Here is a 20592-nt window from a genome sequence, read left to right as displayed (position 1 = left end):
ATAAAATAAAAGGGGGGAAATAAAAACGAGAAAAGGCCCAAAAGTACACAAAAAAAAAAACCAAAACCCAACAACAATAAAAAAGAAAAAGATACAGAACCACAATCATGAGTGTCTGGAAAAGTAACACCAGGAGGAGCAGAGAAAGCGGAGCCAAACACCGGCAAACACGGAGCAGGACGGCGTCCGGCCTCTCCCGGGGGGAGGCATGCAGAGGGAGAGGGGCGCGGGGTGGGGGGGGTCCCCAGCGCCCAGCCCCCCCATCGGTGGCAGCGGGGGCTCGTTGGCAGCTGGTTTGGCCACAGGGTCAGGAGGGGCCGCGGTGGGGGGGAGGCGATGCCAACAGCCCCTTCCCCAGCCCGTGGAGGGGGGAGCGGAGCCCGGTGCCGCCTGCTGGGAGACAAGGTCTTGGGGAGACGACGGCAAAGAGATGCCGGAGAGCGAGGCGGAAAATCCAGGGAGGGAGAGGAATGCTGGGGAGGATTCTGCCGGGATGGGGGGGTTGGAGGGGTCTGTCCGCAGCGAGAGCCGAGCTGGGTCCCTGGGCTTGGGCTGGAGCAGGGGACGGGCGCCGGGAGAGGCAGCGGCTCCCAGGAAAGGGGGGCCGAGGGTCTGGCAGTACGTGTGGAGCGGTGGCTCCTTCTCTCCTCGAAAGACACGGAAGGGGGAAGCCGATCTGCAAGGGGCGAACGTGGCGGAGGCGGCAGCGTGTGCCGGCCGCGGGGCCGAGGGTTTGGGTCGTGTTTACCAGAGGCGTTTAATCGTTTCAGCTGGGAAGAGGGAAGTTCGAGGGAACGGTGCCCTAAGAAAACCGTGGCGGCGCCCAGGGAACGCCAGCAGTTTTGAGTGGCTCCCCCCTGGGTCTCCGCCTTCCCCCTCCTCTTCCTCGTCAGCACGAAGCGTTTCTCTTCCAAAAGTCCTTAGATTTCCTCCACTCCGTGTGCAAATATCATCACCAGTCCCGGCTCTAGCACCATGTCCTCGCCCATGTGCTGGTTCTCGCAGGCCATCACCACCACGGCCTGTTTGCCGGGGATGCGTTTGGCCACATAGTTCTCGTAGTAGCGCCGGTTCATCTGCCGCGTCTCCAGCGTGGCCAGACCCTGCGGCCAGTTGCGCTCGTGGGCGTTTTCGATCAGCTCGTTGATGATGGACGTGGGGCAGCCGCTCTCCACCAGCGAGCGTTTGATGACGGCCTGCAGCACCGCGTCCGGCGTGGAGATCATGCCCCCCCACCGCGTCACCCGCGCCGGCTGCAGGGAGTTCACCCACCTGGTGACAAAGACACGGGGGACAAAGGGGTCAGCGCTGGCCCTTTTCGGTGGCTTCCACTAAAATTGGCGAACCGCTCCCAGGGAAACCCTCCCCTTCCCCACCGACCCCTCCCCTGTTCCCCCCACCCCGCAGCCGGCACCCTGCCGCGGCATCAGCCCTGCGACTCCCTCCCCAGAGCAAAGGGGGGGGGGGGGGGAAGAGAAAAAAAAAAAAAGAGTGAGACGCGAAGCTGCTTCCTCCGGCCTTTCTCAGGAGGAGGAAGGAATCCGGCAGCAGGATGCAGGTGGAAGAATAAAAACGCTCCCACCCCATTGTGCAAGCGGCTCCCGTGCCGCTCCCCAGCACAGAACGCCCCGCAACCGCCTCCTTGCTTTTGTGGAGCATTTTTTTTCCCCACAAACCGTGCCTTCGCCTCGGAAGGCGCTTCACCCCCTGGCAAAGCCGTGGGCGAAGCTGTCAGACACCCGGCCTGGGGCTGCCCAGCTCCTCCCCGATGGGCACGAGACCCGGCACTTACTCCAGGATCTCGTTGTACTCGATGGTCTCCTCCAGGTTCTGCAGGTTGGGGTTGACGCTGCGGATGGCGCGCATGTAGGCCTTCAGCAACTGAATGTCCCGTTTCTGCAAGAGCCGGGACATCCCGGGGTTTGCAAAGAGCAAGTCGGCACCGCGGCTGTGCGTCACGCGGCCGGACCCCGGCGCCGCGGCAGGGGACACACACGGGCCCTGCCAGCCGCTCAGCGACCATCCCAGCGGCTGCATGGCGGAGCCGCGCAAGGGCGCCGCAGCCCCGGCTGCTCGGCAGCCGCTCTCTTTGGCCACAAAGCTGCTATTTTTTTTTTGGTGTTTGGTGTCCGGGCAGGCGGGACTGACCCTTCCCAGGAGGGACTGACCCTTCCCAGGAGGGACCCTGCCGCGAGGCAGCTTGTCCCGCTGTCAGTTTTCCCTGGCCCTCGCTGTGTTTTGGATTTAGTATCAGAATAACGTTGGTAACGCGCGCGGCGGTTTAGTCGGTGCTGAGCGACGTTTACAGTAAGTCGAGGACTTTTTCAGCTGCCCCCAGAAGCTCAGAGGGAGCGCAGGCAGGACAAAGCAGCCAAAGGCGTATCCCAATCCCACAGACATCATTCCCAGCATATAAACGGGGGTTGGCTGGGGGGCAGGAATCTGTGATTGCTGCTTGGGATGGGGAACCCGTCATCGGGTATTGCATGACAATTTTGTATGTTCTTTTACCATTATTATTCTTTTCTCTTTGTGACTGTTGTATCAAACCCTCTTTATCTCAACCCACGAGATAAAGGTTGGGTTTTTTTGTTTCTTTTTTTTTTTTTTTCCTCCTTTTTTCTCCCTGCCCTGCCTGGGGCTGGGGGCAGGGGGTGGGCAGAGCAAACGGCTGCCCGCTCCTCGCTGCCGGCCGGGGTTACCCCCGCCAGCCCCTTGGCACCCGGGGACCCACCTGCTCGGCCAACTGGTGCTTGTGCTCTGCCGAGGTCTTCTCCAGCTCAGCGATTCTCGTCTGCTGCTGCTGCACCACAGACCTTAAATGCTTGATGCAGTTGTGGTTTGGCAGCTCGTCTTTGGGCATTTCCAAGCTGCGGAGCGTTACGAAAAAAAAAACAAAACAAAACAAAAAAAAAAACAAGGTGGAGGCCCCACATTAGGGAAAGTTACACACCAGAGCACTCGGCACAGGCGCGCCAACAGTCTGCAGAACAAACCCAGCCTCGGGGGACTTGCCAAGAGGCCCGGGAAGCCCAGCGCCGTAACCTCCCAGAGGTGGAGGAAGGGCTGCTCCCTGCCGCGTCTCAGGGCCAAGCCAAACGGTCTGGGGGAGAGCTCCGGGGACAAACCACCGCCAGGTCAGCCGGCGATGGGGATTTTCCTCCTCCAAAGCGAGCGGGGCTGAGAACCGGGGCCCGCACCAGGCAGCCCACGGGCCGGATCCAGCCTCTGACTTCACCCAGGAGATGCGATAAGTCTCCAAGCCACCGGTCAGTCACCACCCGGCTGGATGCTGACAACACGTGAGTGGGAAGGACATCGGCACCGGGAGCAGTGAGGCCAGACCAGCCACCCACCGCTCCTGGCTCTCGGCAGCACATAGGAGGGAGCAGAGCTCATGCTGGAGCTTGTCCCAGGGGGCTGGAATGGCTCTGGGCGGATTCGCAAAGGCCTCAGTACCCCGTTCCCAGCAGCCAACTGATACCCAAGCCCCAGCAACGAGCCGAAGAGCCAGGGGCTTTGAACCAAGCTTAAAAAGAAATGGGTTGGACTAAAAATCCTTCCCCGCCCTTTCTGCAGCACCATGGCCTTCGAAGCCCTGCCACCCCCAGAGCTCTGCGCCGTGGCGGCAAAAGGCTGCCAGGGCTTCCTTCCCCGAGCCCGGGGTCCCCGCTCTGCCCACCCTCTGCGGCAGAGCCCCGCCAAGGCCATCCTCACCCGCAGCCCTGCTCGCAAGTCACCGGGCGCTTTGGATTGTGCTCGCAGTCATTGAGGTGAGACATCAGGTTGTCGAGTCGCACGACCGCCGTACAGCCGAAAACAGCGTTGTCGCAAGTGATCTGCAGCTTCGAGAGCATATTACGCATGATCCGCGGGACGGGGCGGAGGTGGGCAACGGTCACCACGCTGCGGTCCACGGGGCACGTCTGCTGCTGGGAGAACCACTGGGTGATGCAGGCATTGCAGAAGGCGTGCTCGCAGTGAGGAGCCTGCGGAGGGGCAGAGAACAGCCAGGCGTTACTCGTGCTCGGCAGGGAAGTGTCGGCCGGCTTGCGTGTGGCGAACGACCTCGACCAGAGAAAGGCTCTCAGTCTTTGAGGGGCGCGGGGCAGCTACGTGCTGCCGCGGGGGAGGGAAGGCGAAGGGAAGAGGCACCTCCGTTCCACAAGATGCCCACAGAAGGGAACGAGACACCAAAAGCCAGACCTGGAAAGACCAGAGCCACGCACGACACCTTCCAGAGCCTGCTGCAGAGTCACCCTCCCCTCCCTGGGAAAGGCAGGTGCCCACCTTCATTCCCCTCTGGTTGTAATTTGGGTGCCCACCCCCACCAAGGTGCTCTCTTCCCCCCCAGACACGTGGAGTCCCGCCAAGGGATCAGCTCCCCGGGACAGCACAGACCCCTGCGGGCAGAGCTCTGCTCCGTCCCAGGTCATGCTGCCTCCTGAAAGGGCTGAGGGGGCAAGACGGGTCGGGATGCTAAATTTAAACATTTTTCCAGGGCAGGTAAGAACGTTACTTCACTGTATTTACACAGCTGGGCTCCGCTCTCGCCTTCAAGCTGCAGCGGAAAGAGCGTTAGGATCGGGGAGGGGGAGCGGGACGGGCGCCAGGTCTCCATCCAACACTGAGCTTTCTTCCACGGAGCAGAACCGCAGAGTTAGGGGAAGGTCAGACGTACTCGGGGCCAAGTCTCATCCGCGAGCTGCTCCCCCAGCGCTCGGTGCCTTGCAGGCCACCTCCTACCCGCCGAGGGTCGCAGGACACGCGCTGCCATTGGGGCTCACCCATCCACGCTCCATCTCGGGAGCTTCGGTGCGGCCCCTGTGGCATCGCAGCTCGAGCCGACCAGCCCAGCGTCCCCGAGCCAGTGCCACAAGGCAGCACATGCCGGGCTCCGGCACAGGGACAGCCACTCCTTGCCTTTTCCCAAGTCCCGCTCTCCCAGGCTTTGGTTTTCCCCTCTTCTCCACAAAGCTGACCCTCCGCTCTCCCTGCGGCGCTTCATCCTCGCAAGCCCGCGCCCGCTGAGATCCTGAAATCTTGGGGCTGAACGCAGCCCTGAGCCCTCCGAGATACCACTGGAGGCGGCCCCGCTTCGACCGGGACCTTGGGGGAAGGGAGGAAGGAGGGACAAGCCCTCAGGAATTTGCTCCTCAGAGAGCAGGGCTCGTGCCTAGCTACGGCCTCGGCCCAGCTCCAGCTACTGGGGGGCCGGCGGCAGCAGGGGGGCTGGTATCCAGCTGGTATCCTTTAAAGACCCTTGACAAAAGCCTGGGGACAAGGGAGGTTGGGGTATCGCGTCCTCCGAAGGCGATTTAAAATAAACCTGCTTAAGAAAGCCGCACCTTTCCCTCGGTTTCGTGTGATGGCCTGCCGCTGCGGTCACGCGCTGATGGACTTTTTTAAAAAAAAAAAAAAATAAAAAAAAAGAAAAAAAAAGAAAAATCAAAGCTTGTTTGACTTAACGGATGGGTGTAAGCTGGAAGGTGCCAACACAGGATTTTACCTACCACAGTTTGCCATTCCGCGCGCACACACACCCCCCCGCCCAGCCCCCTGGCCCAGGGTGGGCTGCGGCACAGAGCCCCAGCTCTGGGGGATGCCCAGCCCGGCAGCTTACCGGCTTTTGCGCTGCGGTTCGTTATCAAGCGATGAAACCGCAATAATTACGCGCACGCTTCCGCTTGGCCCAGTTTTTAGTTTTAAGTCCGGTTTATTTCAAAGGAAGGCGGATTTAGGCAGAGGGTACCGAGCTACCCAGCACGCGGCCGCAGCTCGGCCAGCGGAGGAACAACCGACCTCCGGCAGCAAAGAGACCCTGAAGAGAAGGGGCAGGGACCAGGGGAACAAAGTCTCACGTCGAAGCCAGCGCTGCTCAGCCTGCGCCGCTCCAATGCTGCCCAGCAGCGGTGAGAGGGCTGTAAAAGCCCCCACTAACTTCCCCCGCCCCCCCCTCCCCGGGAGTCACAGGGCTCGGCGGGACAGTGACAAACACAGCCCTCCCAGCCCCAGCGCTGAGAGGCAGAGGAGGGCTGGGAAGGGAGGCTGCGCTGGAAGAGCCGATAACCCCAGAGCTCACAGGAAAGCCCCGTCCAACGGCCCTTCGGCGCGGCGGGAAGCGGAAGGAGGTGCGGAAGCAGGAGCTCCCCACACACCCTGCTCCCCAAGCAGCCGCAGCGAGGCAGAGGATCCACCAAGGGCTACCAAGATGCTGAGGGGACGGAACATCTCTCTGATGAAGAAAGGCCGAGGGATTTGCGTCTCTTCAGTCCGGAAAAAAGACGACTGAGGGGGGGAGCTTATCAACGCTTATACTACGAGAGAGATGGACGTGCTGGAGCGTGTCCAGAGAAGGGCTGCGAGGATGATGAGAGGGCTGGAGCACCTCTCCTATGGGGACAGGCTGAGAGAGTTGGGGTTGTTCAGTCTGGAGAAAAGGCGGCTCCGAGGAGACCTTAGAGTGTCCTACCAGTCCCCAGGGGGGCCCACAAGAAAGGCGGGGAGGGACTTTTTAGGATGTCGGGTAACGGTAGGACTAGAGGGAATGGATTAAAACTAGAGATGGGTCGATTGAGACTGGACGTTGGGAAGAAGTTCTTCACCATGAGGGCGGTGAGCCCCTGGCCCAGGTTGCCCAGAGAGGGGGTGGAAGCCCCATCCCTGGAAGTGTTCAAGGCCAGGCTGGACGGGGCTCTGAGCAACCCGATCTAGTGGGACGTGTCCCTGCCCATGGCAAGGGGGTTGGAACTAGATCATCTTTAAGGTCCTTTCCAAGCCTGACAGTTCTATTATTCTAAATACTGAAAGGGGGGGTGGCAGCAGGATGGGGCCAGGCTCTTTTCAGTGGTGCCCGGCGACAGGACAAGAGGTAACGGGCACAAACTTGAGCATGGGAAGTTCCACCTCAACATGAGGAAGAACTTCTTTACCCTGAGGGTGGCAGAGCCCTGGCACAGGCTGCCCAGAGAGGTGGGGGAGTCTCCGTCTCTGGAGACATCCCAAACCCGCCTGGACACGTTCCTGTGCCACCTGCTGTGTGTGACCCTGCTCTGGCCGGGGGTCGGAGGAGATGATCTCCAGACGGCCCTTCCCACCCTACCATTCTGTGATTCAAAGCACCCGCTGTGCCGGGCCCGGGCAGAGCAGCGCGCTGGTGCCAGGGCTGTGTCCGTCCGTCCCCCGAGCCATGGCCGGTGGCGGGAGAGGAGCAGGAGCCGAGCCAGGCTCCCAGCAGCAAGTAGAACAGATCAGCTCTGTGGCATGTGTGCAGGGAAGCAGAGAGGGTCAACCAAGCATGAAGCCATAAGCAAGGGACGGATTTTAGCATTCTTTAGCAGAGCTGCTGCCATCTCTGCCTTGGGACAAGGTCACCGGCTTCACTTCGAGCTTTGCTTTTGCATTGAGTTTTGGGAGAAAGAGTTAAGGAGGGAGTGAGGAATGAAAAAGCGAGGGAAACCTGTCCCAACACAAGCTTATCCCTTCCTCCCACCTCCTTGCTGACCCCAGGACGTCACCCAAACCCAGCCCTTGAGTTCATTTCCCCCAGAACTCACACAACCGCAGAGTTTTATCCCTGGTGCTGCCTCCTTACCCGTGCTGTTGCCTTAAACCATTAGTAGGAAAGTTAAGACTCCATCGAGCTCACCTAACGCACACGCTGTGTGCGGCGCCCACCATCTGATCGAGACATCTAGAAGCCTGGAGCTGCGATCGGAGGCTTTCAGTAGCCACAGTCAGTGCTCAGCCAGAAACCTACCTGAACCGGCTCCTCCAGGACCCCGCTGCAGATGGGGCATATAAGGTCTTCATCAACATCCCCCTGAAAACGTGCTACATCATACCCCATTGCTCATCACCGATGCCAGAACCCTGCGGAGGGAAAAAGCGGAGCAGTTAGGAGCAGCTGAGCGTCCTGTGGTGTCCGGCCAGAGCAGGTCCCAACCCTCACAGCATCCCCGTTCCCAAATCCCTGCTCCCTCCTCCCAGTGCGACCAGCTGCGGTGGCCCCGGGCCCGGCTGGAGCTCACGGCCGGGCGCCGTACGGAGGAAGGGGCAGGGGGAAGCGTTGCCAGCCCTGAACTGCTCCTCCGTTTTGCCACGCTGCTGGCATCGCTTCTCTCCCACACATGTTACTACTAATCCCGCTGCAATTGTTCTACTTGCTGGTTGCCGGAGCTGTTTTTGCACCCTCCTGTTTGGTTTGTAGAGGAGAGGACGGCACAGGGGCACCTCTAACGCCTGAGCCCAGTCCTGTGGGCTGAGCAACGGGATGGGCGCCAGGGACCCCTCCTGGGTGCGGCCAGACACCCCCCAGCCCCACCAGACCGGCTGCGGAGGAACCGGCTCCTTCCCCGGGGACATTGGCCCCGCTGGCTCCTGGCACCCCACCTGCCTGCTGCCCGTATTGTCCCCTGCTGCCATCTCCAGCAGCTTTCCCACTCGGCCAAGCAGATGCAAAACAGAGACGCTTATTTGCGGGTAACGCCGTTCACCAATTTCTTACGCTCTCTGCCAGAGGCCGACCTCGAGCTCTGCCCCGACACCCCGGCAGTTACCGGTTCCTCTGCGGTTTGTCCCTCAAGAGCCAGTTCCTCCTCTCCCATTCTCACCAACATCAAAGCCGGCGACAAACCGCCACGGCCGTACGGGTTCACACTGCACGTTGACTCCAGATAAAGGAGTCCCCAACCCCAAAGGCAAACAGGAGCCGGGAGGTGCCTGAGGGCACGTGGACGCCACCTGAGGCTCTGAACCCACCATCGGCATGGCGAGGAGACTGCAGCGTGGCAGCGCTTCCAGCTGTGCAAACCCCAGCAGCATCCACCTGCTCTGGAGGGCAGGTAGGAACTTGCCCTCCTGCTGCTTCACAACCAGATGTGGCCACCAAGCCCCGGCCAGCGGCAACGAGCTCCCGCACAATGCCACGAACCTCCCGGCCAGCCCTTCGCAGCTGGAAGGGCTCCGGTTCCAGACAGACCCAGCAGAGCTGGTCGTGGAAACCACCGCGGCTGCTCAGCCAGAGCAGCAAGGGAGGAGAGAAGGTGCCGGATGGGCAGAAAGGGAAGCTGTAGGTAACGCCACCGCTTCAGGGTTGGCCCTCGGGACCCTCCCCAAGGCAAAGGGCAGCAAGGAGGGACTTTAATCAACTCGCTGGACACCGGGAAAATCAGCCGATAAATTAGCTCCACGTGTGGATGGGTTCTTTGCTTCCACAGAGCAGGCACAGACAACAGACTCCTCTGACGGAGCAGGGTGGGGAAAGTCCCTGTGTCAGAGTTTGCAATTCAGATAACAAGATTAACGGCTGCAGGCGGGAGGGAGAACGGATCTCAGAGCAACCAGCATCGGCTGCTCTTAAACCTTCCCACGCCTTTAGACAGATGCTGCTCTCCTCCACTGGGAAGGGACCCAAATTCCTTCCCATCCCTCTGTGAGCCGCTCACGCTGCAAGTCTCAGCACCTCCGACACATTTACATTGGGTTCAAACCACCCGGAAGGGCAGACGCGGATGTGGAGGACGCAGCACCAACAGCTGCTGGCTGCCAGCACCCATGCGGCTGCCCGCCATCCCGAAACGCTTCACTTCGCAGCCGGGAGCGCTCCGACTTTCTCCCTCGGTCAGTGCTTGGGCACCAGCTCCTGCCCCAGCGTCCCAACGTTGTCTCTGGATGCGCAAAGCAGCTCCGTGAAGAGCCTGCCCACCCCTTCTGCTGGGAGACGCAGCACCCGCTCCTGCGCAGGCACTCGGGGATCGAAGTGGGACCGCGCTGGGCACCTCCAGAATCACATCCCCCAGCAACTCGGCTTTGTCTTTTGCTTCCAAGCTTCCAAATTCCAACATAATCCTGGGCAAGACCCTAAACGTCTTCACATTCCCTCAGGAAAGAGCTGAGCAGAGGGCAAAACACGAGCGCGGAGAGCCAGCCTTGCCATCTGCCAAACAGAAGCCACATCAAAACTTCCTCCAGAAAGATTTTAGCACCTGCACGAGTTTGAGCGTCTCCGAATTCTTCTCATTCCTCAACCCAGCTGTTCCCCGCTTCTGCCAGAGATGGGCCGCGGGGCTCTGCCAGCACGCTGAAGTGAGGAGCGCCCTGCTGCTAGCGTGAAAACAGGGGAGCTGACAGCATCTGCGAATGCTCAAGACGGGCCTGGCAACCCCACCTGCCTCCTGCGAGGTCCGGGGGTGAATTACCGACCTGGCCCCGCGGGATACTGGACACGCTCATTCCTCCCTGGGCTCAGCAACCTGCAGGATTGCCCCAAAGGAGGTATCGCGTAGCTCATACGAGCCAAGCCCTACTTGCGCAGTGCTACTCAGCAAGAGCGATGATTCGCGGGCTGCGGGGGATCCATCGTGTGCTGAACCAGAGCACAAAGAGCTTAGAAAAATACCTTTCCTGGAAGGGCTCGCAGAGGCACCCGGGTACCAGGGTGATGTCGAGCCAAACCATCTGCAACACGGGCAGGACACGACACAGGGGAGCGAAGGCTGAGCAGGAACCCAGACGAACCAACGGGAAATTGCTTCCGCAGTAAACAGCAACTGCCACCTGTGATTATACTTGATTTAAGCGAACGAACTTCCCAATCCTGTCCTCTCCAAATACGCACGGCTTCTCGACCCCAGGACCATCAGCCTCCCCAAGGCTGGGCAGGGAGAGGGGGCAGCTGGCACAGATCAGAGGCCAGTCACAGAACTGGGCTTTGGCCCAAATTTCAGAGAAAAGCTGGGATAAGTCACTTTTCCCCCTCCTTCCCTCCGCTTCCCTCCTCATCAAGCTCCTGCCTTGTCTTTGTAGATTGTCATCTTCTTGGCCTGGGGACTTCGGGTGCCTGCACGCTGCTCAACACAGAAGAGATCTACATAGCAACAAGGGCTTGATGGTATCAGAGAGGATCAGTAATTAACAAGTCAAAAGCACTTTGACATTCCTACACTTACCCAAAGCCTCCTCAGCATCCACCAGCCCAGACAAAGGTTCCTAACAAGCCCTTGGGGAAGTAGAGGAGAGGAAAGAGGAAGGAGGTGTCTCGCTCCCCCGCTGGTTAGAGCAGCCCCGCGGCCAGCACAGCCCCGAGCCTGGCGCATCCCCCAGCTCCCCATTGCTACCGAGGGGCAGCATCTCGTCTTGAGCCCCAACTCGTGCCGCTCTTCCCTCCTCCCCAAAAAACCCCAAAAGAGGCAAATACGACATCTAGAAGCTGAGGCAGATCGTCACCATCAGCTCCTGCTCTGGCAAGAGGACATTCATTCCTACATAGGCAAAGCGTTGCGGTTTTGCTCCAAATCTTGGGCAAAAAGGGGCTTCGTTTGGTTGTCTGGCATGAGCTTACCTCCACCCTTCAAACGGCAGCCCCGGATCACAGCGTGCAGGGCTGGGGCTCCTCTGACCCGAAGCGTATCTGCCTGTCCTTCGCGTCAGCAGCAACCACACGGATAAGTTTTCCGTGGTGATACTGTGCTGTCTTGCAGCACCATAACTAACTCTTCCTGCCCACAGAGGAAAATTCAATTGCTGAGAAAATTTCTTCTGTTGACAAAAGGAAAATTAAAGGCTTAAAAAAAAAAAAAAAGCTCCCCCTCCTCCTTGATAAAAAAAAAAAAAAAAGTCTGCATGGATGGGAGCCCCTGGATTTGTTCCACAGCCCCCAAAGCACATGTTCACATGTTCCCTCCTTTTTGCCACAATATGTTCGAGCCGCTGGATCCCAGACGCTCCGGCTGAGCCAAGCTTTCTGCCTGGTCGACCGCTCCAGGCGCAGTCTGTGGAACAAGCCAGCATCTACCAGGCTCCAGAGAAACTCTCCGCTCCGCCGGCACAGGGGGCTGACTCATCTGGAGCTCGCAGGGTTGTACTTCCACCCCCACAGCCCGCTCTCCTCCCTCAACAGCTCTTCCAAGGCTGCCAGCACACCTGGGCAAGGCTCCCTGGCGAGGGCCTGGCCACAGACAGCTCTGCTGGGAAAGCGGCATCTTCCCCGAGATCTTACCAGCGCTGGTGGCCGCAGGACGCAGGGCAGGAGCAGACACCTCCACCTGCACCACGCGAACAGCGTGCCGGGCTGTCGGGAGACACTGACTCACCCCCAGGAGCTGACGAGTACGAGTATGAGCAACGCGAGCAAGGACCAGCGGAGACAGACAACAGCACTGGAAGGGAAGGAGTTTCACCCAGGTAAACCATGTGCTGGCTACAAAACCCCCTGGGCCCCCGGCCAGGCAGAGCCTGAGAAGGCTGGAGAGGCCCCGACCTTCCCTGGACCCGCACGGCGGTGCCAAGCGGGCCAGGGACGACTCTGCCCTCACACTAAGAGCTCAGGAGATAAACCACCCTGGTCCAAGGCAAGCAATGAGTGACAAAAGCAAGAACAAGGCGATGGCGGGAGCGGAGCCAGCACCTACCCACTAAACGCACGGCAAAAAAAAAAAAAACACACCTGGAAAAATCAGAGCACGACGGTCAGTAAAGCCAAGGGCCAGACGACGAGTAGCGACCACTCCAGGGCACTGCGTTCAGACGCAGAGGTGTCCAGCTCCTCCTCGGGGCCGCCAGCCACCGGCAGCATCTGCCCGCTCCGCTGCCTGCCCCCCTCTCAGGGCGGCTCACGCAGCCAGCCCCTCTTCTGAGCCAGCATCTGGTGCCAGTTCACTAGGGAAACCCATCCCTTCTGTGGAAACACAGCAGACCAGACAGAATCCCTTAAAAAAAAAAATTAAAAACAAACAAACAAAACTAATCAAACTTAATTAGCCTGCGCTGGAAGTCTCCAGCGTCAGGCCTTCCCTGGTTCTCAGGGAAAAAAAAAAAAAAAAGACACCATTTTCTCATTATTTCCAACGTAAGTGTTGCCAACAGATACCAGAGCCGCTTTGCAGCTGGGATCGCTCGGAAGAAACCTGTTCTGCGAGCAATGGTGTTTTTAATAATCTTTCCTAATTTCATCATCTTTGTGAGCCAAAAGAAATAGAATTAAAACCAGAAAGCAGGGGGGAAGGGAGGAAAAGGAGAGAAAACAACATATGGATGCAAGAGGGGCTGTTCTGCAGCAGTTAAAGCCCAGCATGGGAGCCAGGACACCAGCGATCTTCTCACTGGTTTGCACTGTGTGTGTTCTGGGGCACCCGGCTTTTTTGTCTCGGTTTCCCCGCTGTGAGTAAATACAGACCATCGCGGGGTGGGGGGGCCCGCACGGTTTCTGAAGCAGTCTCGCTGCCGCTGGAAAGTTTCCAGGTAGCGGGGCGGGGGGGGGGGGAAGAAGTGACCCAGAGGCTTAAAGAAGTCAAAATTTTGCAGCAACTGGCTCCCAGCGCCCAAGATCTGCATCCATTTCAGATGGTCTCGGAGCCCAGGTGACACCAAGGAGAGCCGCTGCCAGCGGAAGGCTGGGGACAGCCAGTCACCGGGACAGGGTCGCACGGCAGGAGCGGCCCCGTGGCTGTCCGGAGGGAGCGCAGGGGCTGACGCTCAGCTGAAGGCATCTGCTGGGTTCCATCCCCAGCCCGGGCGAGGAGGCTGCTCGGCAGGATCATGGCTGGCGCCGGGACGCAGGCAAAAGGGCTCTGGCTCAGCCGGATCCCTGGCCTGACAAGCAGATTGAAGACGGAGGAGTCATCGGTGTTGAAGCTGTGCCTGTGCATTGCAGCTTTAAAGCAGCTCCTGACCCGACACAATGGAGGTTTCACAGGAAACCCTCACGTCAGCAGCCAGGGCCGGCTCCGGTGACAACAGCCTGTTCCCGTGCGGCGGGAGAGGTTTCACCAGCCCAGCGACAGCGTGCGGAGCCGCGACGGTCCGTCCCTCTCCTGCGAGCGACCCAGCCAGCGCAGCCCAGCTGGCCGGGGGCAGGTTGCCAAGCCCGGGTGACTACTGGCCTGCCCTCACCGCGGCTCACGACACCCCCGGCAGCTGCAGGCTGTGTGTTTTAGAGCACGGCGCGGTCAGCAGCTGCGACGAACCCGCTGGGCCCCCGCAAGCCACATACTTGAGATGAGTGCCCAGCACACGGCCACCCGGCTCCAGGTTAAAGCCACCCGGCAGCCGCAGGGCATCAGGGACCCCTTGGCCACCACAACAGCCCCCAGCGTCACACAAGACAGGAAAAGCGGTCTGAAACTGAAGATTAACAAGAACAATATGGAATCCAAACACGCAGCATAATCTAAAGCTGGCTAAGAGTCCCTCTGCCTGACCTAGTTGTCCAGCGACCCAGTTTCTAAGCCAGGCGGTACAGGGGGACAGAAAGAAGCCCAGGGTGCGCTGGGCATTCCTGGCCGGAGCCACCTCCCTGCGCCGCTCGGGCTGGCAGGGAACCGAAGCGGGGAATGGCTGGCACCCAGGCTGAGCACAAATCCAAACTTTGCCCTAATCTGGAACTCCCAGCTCTCTGCTCGGACACAGGCCCCCCCAACGGGATCTAACGGCAAGGAAGAGGCGGCACAACGTACATCCCGTAGCCCCTTTGGAAGGGAAACGCCAGCAGCGCAGGTCTGGCTGCCGAATCCCCCATGGCTCCTCTGGCCAGGGCTGTGGGCCCAGCAAGGCGCGCGGGTGGGAGTTAGATGGGCCGTGCGCTACGGAAACGTGAAGGCAGCGAGGAGAACAAACGCTCAGTTTCCAGATTGGCTTTGGCAGCTCCGTCGAGCCCCACAGAGCTGGCCAGACCCTTCCAAGCAGCCACATTCATAGCCTTGACCCGTGTCAGACCTTCCCTGTCTTTCTGATCATTACCTTGACTCTTCTGGTACGAAATTACAGCCTGCGCCCACTTGTGTTACGCGCTGCTCGACGGAGCGGGGCTGATTTCCAACACCGAAACGGAGCGGGGTCCAGAGTCCACCCGGCACAGGCGATCCCGGGCTCGGCACTACCAGCGAGCTCCGGAGAAGCACCTCGGCAGCCACAGGATCAGATCTGCAGCATCGCTCTGCCCTTTCCTTTGCTCCTTCCCATTTTCTTGGCATCTGGCTTGTGCGTGGAATGAGCCTGCATGATTCAGTGGTTTTCCCAGGAATCTCAGCACGCATTTGAGACATTTACGGGCCACAAGCTTAAAAACCCGCTGGTGCAGAGGACGGTGCCGGTCTGCAGCCAGGACAGTCGCTTCACCAGCTCGACTCCGGCTTCTCCGTCAAGAATAACTGGTGAAAAGCAGCAGATACAACAAACCAGTTCTGCCTGCATGCACACCACCAGCTGTTTGGCATGTGCCTAATTAACCATCCCACTAATGACACCAGGAGCAGCAGAGCTCCCTCCCCACCAAAAAAATTGATCGGCCTCAGCTGAAACGTGACTCGTTCCCTCCTCTCCAGCGTGAATCTACGGGGCCTCTAATTGCTGTTGCTCATACCCAGGAAGCAGACAGTAATTTAAAGCAATTTATGCTCCACTTGCAGGAAGAGCCAGCAAATCAATCCCAACAGTTTCAAGGAAGAGCCCGGCAAACCCTCGTGCTCCGTGAGACCGTTCCGCCCCACGACTTGGTAAATTCCACACGTCCCCCAGTCTGTACTGGTGCCCCAGTGGAGCCGCGCTCCAGGCTCAAAGGGGACAACTGCACCAAGGGGCCGGGTTGGACTGATTTACCCGCCACTAACTGCTATCTTGATTCTTGCTTACTAATCCTTCAAAGGGTTACCACCCGCCTCGACATAATCGTTGAGCTGATGTACTTGTTTTGGAACTTGGTGACACGAGTTCGTTCATTCCTTCTCCGAACTGGGGTTTTTTTCCAGCAGGAGCAAACCCTGCTGGACTCCGCCTGCTCACTGCCGTCCCTCCCGTACCTGAAATAATTGATATCCCCCAGGCCTAAAACTTTTCTTGGGTGGAGAAGTTTCTTCCAAGTGTTTTAACCAGTTAGCAGAGACTTCAGGACCGACTGACTGTAATCCACGAAGTTTTAGTACACGCGATTTCGATTCAAGAGGCCACGGGCAAAACACATAAAAGTATTACTCGTTATTTTCTAATTAAAAGCCAAAAGCACTGGGAGTACAAATCTAACAGCTCTTTCCATAAAGATTTTTTTTTCCTCCAGTGTTGATCTTCTGTTTGACATTAGCCCACGTCCAGAAAGGAAAAAGATATTTAAAAAAAAATAAAATCCCTTTTTCTAAAAAGCCTTTCACAAGTCAAAGGAAGTTTTTGCCCGAGTACACACAGGCAAACGAGATCAAAAGGAAAGCGGGGTTAAACAATCGCTCTCGGCTGTATAATAGGAGGAAAACACATCAATCGCGAGGCCCTACCCATGTTCAAGATCCTGTTTCGGGAGCTGGTGGAAGGACAAACACCTTGAAGAGCTCCTATTGCTTAACCCCTGCGGAGTCAGGCGCAAGGGCTCTGCCACCCAGCAGGGCCGTCCCTTATTCCGGGACGCTCTTTGGGATGCCTAAACCCGGCCGATAGTCCCGGGAACACCTCCAGGCATCGTGCCTAATGCCGGCAGCACCTCCAAACCCCACGACACAAAACAACGCCACCGGTACCAAAAAAGCACAACCAACCTGCAGCCTCTGCCAGCTGGGACCCAACAAACTCATCCCGTTTTCTGTGCTTGTAATGAGTTGAAAGGATTTAAGTGAAAGAGGCTGGAGGCAGAAGAGCCTGCCGGGGAAAATCAGCCACGTCGAGAAAGGAAAGCAAAAAAAAAAAAAAATATCTTTGGGAAGTTCCTTGATGCAGCACCGAGAGCAGGGGCAGGTCCCGGCTCCTCCCAGCGGAGGGGAGGATTCCAGGAGCCCGGGGCAGAACAGCCGCCCGGCCAAATCTCCACGTTCCCGGTTAGACCCACCTTCGACTATCGGCACCAGCGTTGTCCAAGCCCAGAGCAGCTGCCGCATGGAAATCGTAACACGAGAAGACTAAAGGTCCCTGGTTTGTTCCCGGGTTTCGGCACCAATTCTAGGCTGGACGGGGCTCTGAGCAACCTGGTCTAGTGCGAGGTGTCCCTGCCCACGGCAGGGGGGCTGGAACTAGATGATCTTTAACATCCCTTCTAACGCAAACCATTCTATGATTCTAAGACCAAAGAGCTTTTTTACCTTCAGCCTAGGGCACTTGGATGCGAGGGATCTCTTTAGACCGGGTGAATAATCCCATCCTCGCAGCAGAGCGGCACGGATCCTATTCAATAAGAAGCGTTTCCTGTTTTCTGCCGCGAGGAGCCCACACAAGCTGCGCAGCCCCGGCAGTTGGCCGGTCCCCAAGCTGCCGGAGCAGCGAGAAGACGCGGGCAGAGAGCGCTGAGCAGCGCAACCCACAGCTCGCTTTTACCTTTAGCTCCGTTTGAAGTTCGCTCTGCATCGCCTCCAGCTGTCTCCACAGCCTTTTAGGATGCCTTTCCAGAACTCCGGATTCCTCAGAGGGTTTTGTTAACAAAGCGCTTTCCCTGCAAGTCACAGGGAACCTCGCTCTTTCAAGAGCGCTCTGGGAATTCCAGTGTCTGCCCTTCTAGAGCACCAAGTGAAAGAAGAGATACAGAAATCAGGCAGGGGCAGTTTTTAAGCCAGTTTGGCAGGACTTATTTTAAACCTCTGAAATTTAAGGAAGATCTTGCTATTTCCCTGTAGACATTAATTTACAATGAAGGTTCTCTAACGGCTTTAGAACAAGAGTGGCATCCTTCGCTGTGAACCTGCACAGACCCGTGAACAGCAGGCTGCGATCTCTAAACCGTGATCTAGGAAAATCTGCCGGGGGAGAGATCAGGCAGCTAGGAGCTGGGAAAACAGCACTGTCAGCTGCGACGGCGGGGACTGTCAAGACATACGGAGATCTTTCTTGTTAGCAGAGCAAAACCAAAGTTTTCAGATAAATACGACTTCAAAGTTAGCGGCAGGAGCCAACTGAAAGCGCTGAGAGCGCATATAAAGCAACACCCCATAAAACTGCTAACGTAACGCTAACCGCTCACGTGTCGGAGGCTCCACGTGTGTGGAGGAAGGACTTAAAACTCATCCCCCGTGCACAGACGGAGAAAGTTCTGAGAGGTATTTGATTTACCTTCCGCGGCAGAATTCCTCCCTAAGTAGCAAAGAGGCAGGGCTGGGCTGGGTTTACTCTTTTCAGGGAGACGCTCCCAATGGCCCATCTTTTCCCCTTCCTCTTCTACAGTTTAAAATGTCGTTCTTCGAGGGCCAGGGGCCGCTGCCACGCAGGAGTCATAAGGTCAGACAGGACAGATCTAGTCACAGGGGAGAAAAAAAAAAAAATAAAAAAATAAATAAAAAAAAACAAAACAGGAAGGAAAGATGAGCATGGTAAAAACCGAGGTGGAAGGTTGTGCCCAGCCCTTCACCCCCTCTCAGGGCCCAGATGAAGACGCCTCTCGGCCTCCACACACAAACCCAGGCCTTCAGCCCCACTCAAGAGAATTCTACATTTCCCAAAGAGCCTTTGCAACGCTCCTAAAAAGCCAAATGAACTGTGCAGAAACCACCGAGTGGCTGCAACGCGGGCCCTGTGCGCCTCCGATGCCGATACACACTCCCCTGGGGACAAGGGTCCCAAACCGGTCCCAATAACAGAGAACCACCACCGCACCTCAGACCGCTCCTTATGTTGCTTTCCAACCGCATAAAAAGTTACTCTGCCTTGCCTTTTGGATTTTGGTGGGGTTTTTGTTTTGTTTTTTTTTTGTTGTTTTTTTTTTTTTAATTTAAATGGGAAGAATAAGGGTCTCTCTGGAGCCCCCAGCCAGTCTGGGAGAGCCCTTACGTGTCCCAGCCTCCCCCGACAGGCTGAACACGACCGAGCCCCTCATCGAGACATCGGTTGCCTCCCCGCGGCACTTTGCTTCGGAAATTCCGGCCCTCACCCAGAACTCCGCTTGCCTCAAACCCGCCCCCCCCCCCCCCAGGATGAGAGGTGTTCCCAGCAGGATCGCAAGGAAAGAAACATTTGCCCAGTAGGTAAAGTCTCAGCTTTTAAAGTTACGCAATCCTGCTAAAAATAGTTTCCCCAAATGCCACCTTAAGATCTTCTGACACAAATCCAAGTTTTTCTCGCAACTCCTCTGCTCGCTCTAGCGTTGCAAAAATTGACAGCAGGGAAGCCTGAATCGCAAAAAAAAAAAAAAAAAAAAAACGCTTTGGTTTTATCTGCTGGTCTCGGCAACAAGGATAAAACCAGCTCACAAACACCCTGGATGTCACCGCCACCCTGAACTGGGCGCGATGACACCCCGGCCCCCGAAGCCGCCACAAGCAGCTTTGTTATTATAACCAAAAAAAGTTTATCTGACGCTGCTGCGTTTTTGGAGACTTTCTACATTTATCACTTAAAACTGTATTAATAAAGACTAAGGCCCTTCCTGAAAGCGAGCTGCCGCCGAGCTCCGGTGCTCGCAGCCAGACGCGCAGCAGCACACGGCGTCTTTGTGAAACCTCGCCGTAAATAAAGCCTTATCCCATTTAATTACCGACTTCCCTCTGCTTCCTCCCCTCCCCGGCAGCCGGGCGATGCGCTCTGAAGGTCAGGAACGGGGAAGTTGCGTGTTCCCCACATTCCTTTGTGCCGGGCACTCTCCTTCCCTGGCTGCGGCGGTGCAGGGTGGGGGGGGTTTCCCCGCACCCCGACTCCTCACCGCACCCCGGCAGCGCCCAGAGGCGGCGAATAACCTGTCGTCGGAGCAACTTTCAGCCCAGTTAAAGCCTTTGCTTTAAAAGCTGCCAGAAGAAGAGTGGCGGGTGAAGCCCAGGCGGATTCACCGCGCTGCATCATCAGGTGGAACCAGCCCCTTCGCAGGCCGCGGCGGGGTGGCTTTTCACTCCACCTTTTTGGCCACAGTTTAGCAGCAGGCAGGGCGAGCGCTGCCAGCGCCTCGGAGCCCACTCGGGACACGGCGGGGGGGGACACAACACGCGGGTGGGAGGGACACACCGGACACCTTACCGGAGGCCGAAACCAAGCGATTCTCCCCTAGGCCGCCGCTCAGCCAGGCTCCGCCGGCACAAAGACCCCGCAGCGCCGGGGCCGTACCCGGCCGTGTCCCCCCCGCCCGAGCCTGTTCCTCCCCATCGCTTCCCCCACGGCCTCGGGGTGGGGGGGTTTCACGCCGGCCCCCAAAGCCGTGCTCCCCCGGCAGCTCCCTCCCCACCTCCGCGGCCCTACCCCGGCCGGGCCCGGCCTCCACCCCCGCACCCCCGGAGCACCGGGCTCCGACCAGTCCGGCCCCGGCTCCCCGAGCCCCGGCCCGCAGCGGCCCTCAAGGCCCTTCCCGAGAGCCTGAGGGGGGGAACCACGGAGCGCGCCCCCCCAGCAAGCCCCTCACGGGGCCGCATCACCCACCTCGGGACCCCCTAAGGCCGCCCCGGGGCCTCCCCCGACCCCGGGCACCATCCTGCCCTCCACCCGTCGAGCCCCGGCGCTCCTTCGCCCCCACCCGCCCCCGAACCACCCCGGCCCCACGTACCGCCCGCCGCCCGGGACCGGGCCGGCTCCGGGACGCTGAGAGGCGGCCGCGGCCTCCACCGCCTCCCCCCACCCGGCCCCGCCGCGCTGCTACGCAACCCCCGCCCCGCCGGAAGCTCCCGCCCCGCCGGAAGCGACGCTCTGGCCAGCGAGAGGCGGCGGGGAGGC

General features: G+C 58.6%; 1 protein-coding gene across 14 annotated transcripts; it reads right to left on the bottom strand.

The window, feature by feature from the left end:
• Window positions 1-738: 738 nt before the first annotated feature.
• Window positions 739-20548, bottom strand: RNF41 (ring finger protein 41). Of its 14 annotated transcripts, none has more exons than XM_054187146.1 (9): window positions 20426-20548; window positions 18016-18196; window positions 17287-17463; window positions 17055-17136; window positions 7760-7872; window positions 3718-3989; window positions 2735-2870; window positions 1793-1896; window positions 739-1272 (listed from the first exon to the last, which is right to left on the bottom strand). In XM_054187146.1, exons 5-9 carry the CDS (start codon window positions 7847-7849, stop codon window positions 921-923), a joined length of 954 nt encoding a protein of 317 aa, XP_054043121.1. In that variant the 5' UTR covers window positions 7850-7872; window positions 17055-17136; window positions 17287-17463; window positions 18016-18196; window positions 20426-20548; the 3' UTR covers window positions 739-920. The 14 variants fall into 14 exon arrangements, with proteins under 14 accessions (XP_054043121.1, XP_054043116.1, XP_054043115.1 ...); XM_054187141.1 differs by lacking the exons at window positions 17055-17136; window positions 17287-17463; window positions 18016-18196; window positions 20426-20548 and adding exons at window positions 8933-9937; window positions 10400-10847; window positions 11342-12158; window positions 12446-12676; XM_054187140.1 differs by lacking the exons at window positions 17055-17136; window positions 17287-17463; window positions 18016-18196; window positions 20426-20548 and adding exons at window positions 8933-9937; window positions 10400-10557; window positions 11342-12158; window positions 12446-12676.
• Window positions 20549-20592: the final 44 nt, after the last annotated feature.

This window comes from Rissa tridactyla (genome assembly GCF_028500815.1).
Source record: "Rissa tridactyla isolate bRisTri1 chromosome 24 unlocalized genomic scaffold, bRisTri1.patW.cur.20221130 SUPER_24_unloc_1, whole genome shotgun sequence".
NCBI lineage: Eukaryota > Metazoa > Chordata > Aves > Charadriiformes > Laridae > Rissa > Rissa tridactyla.
This window is presented reverse-complemented; position numbering and strand designations above follow the sequence as displayed.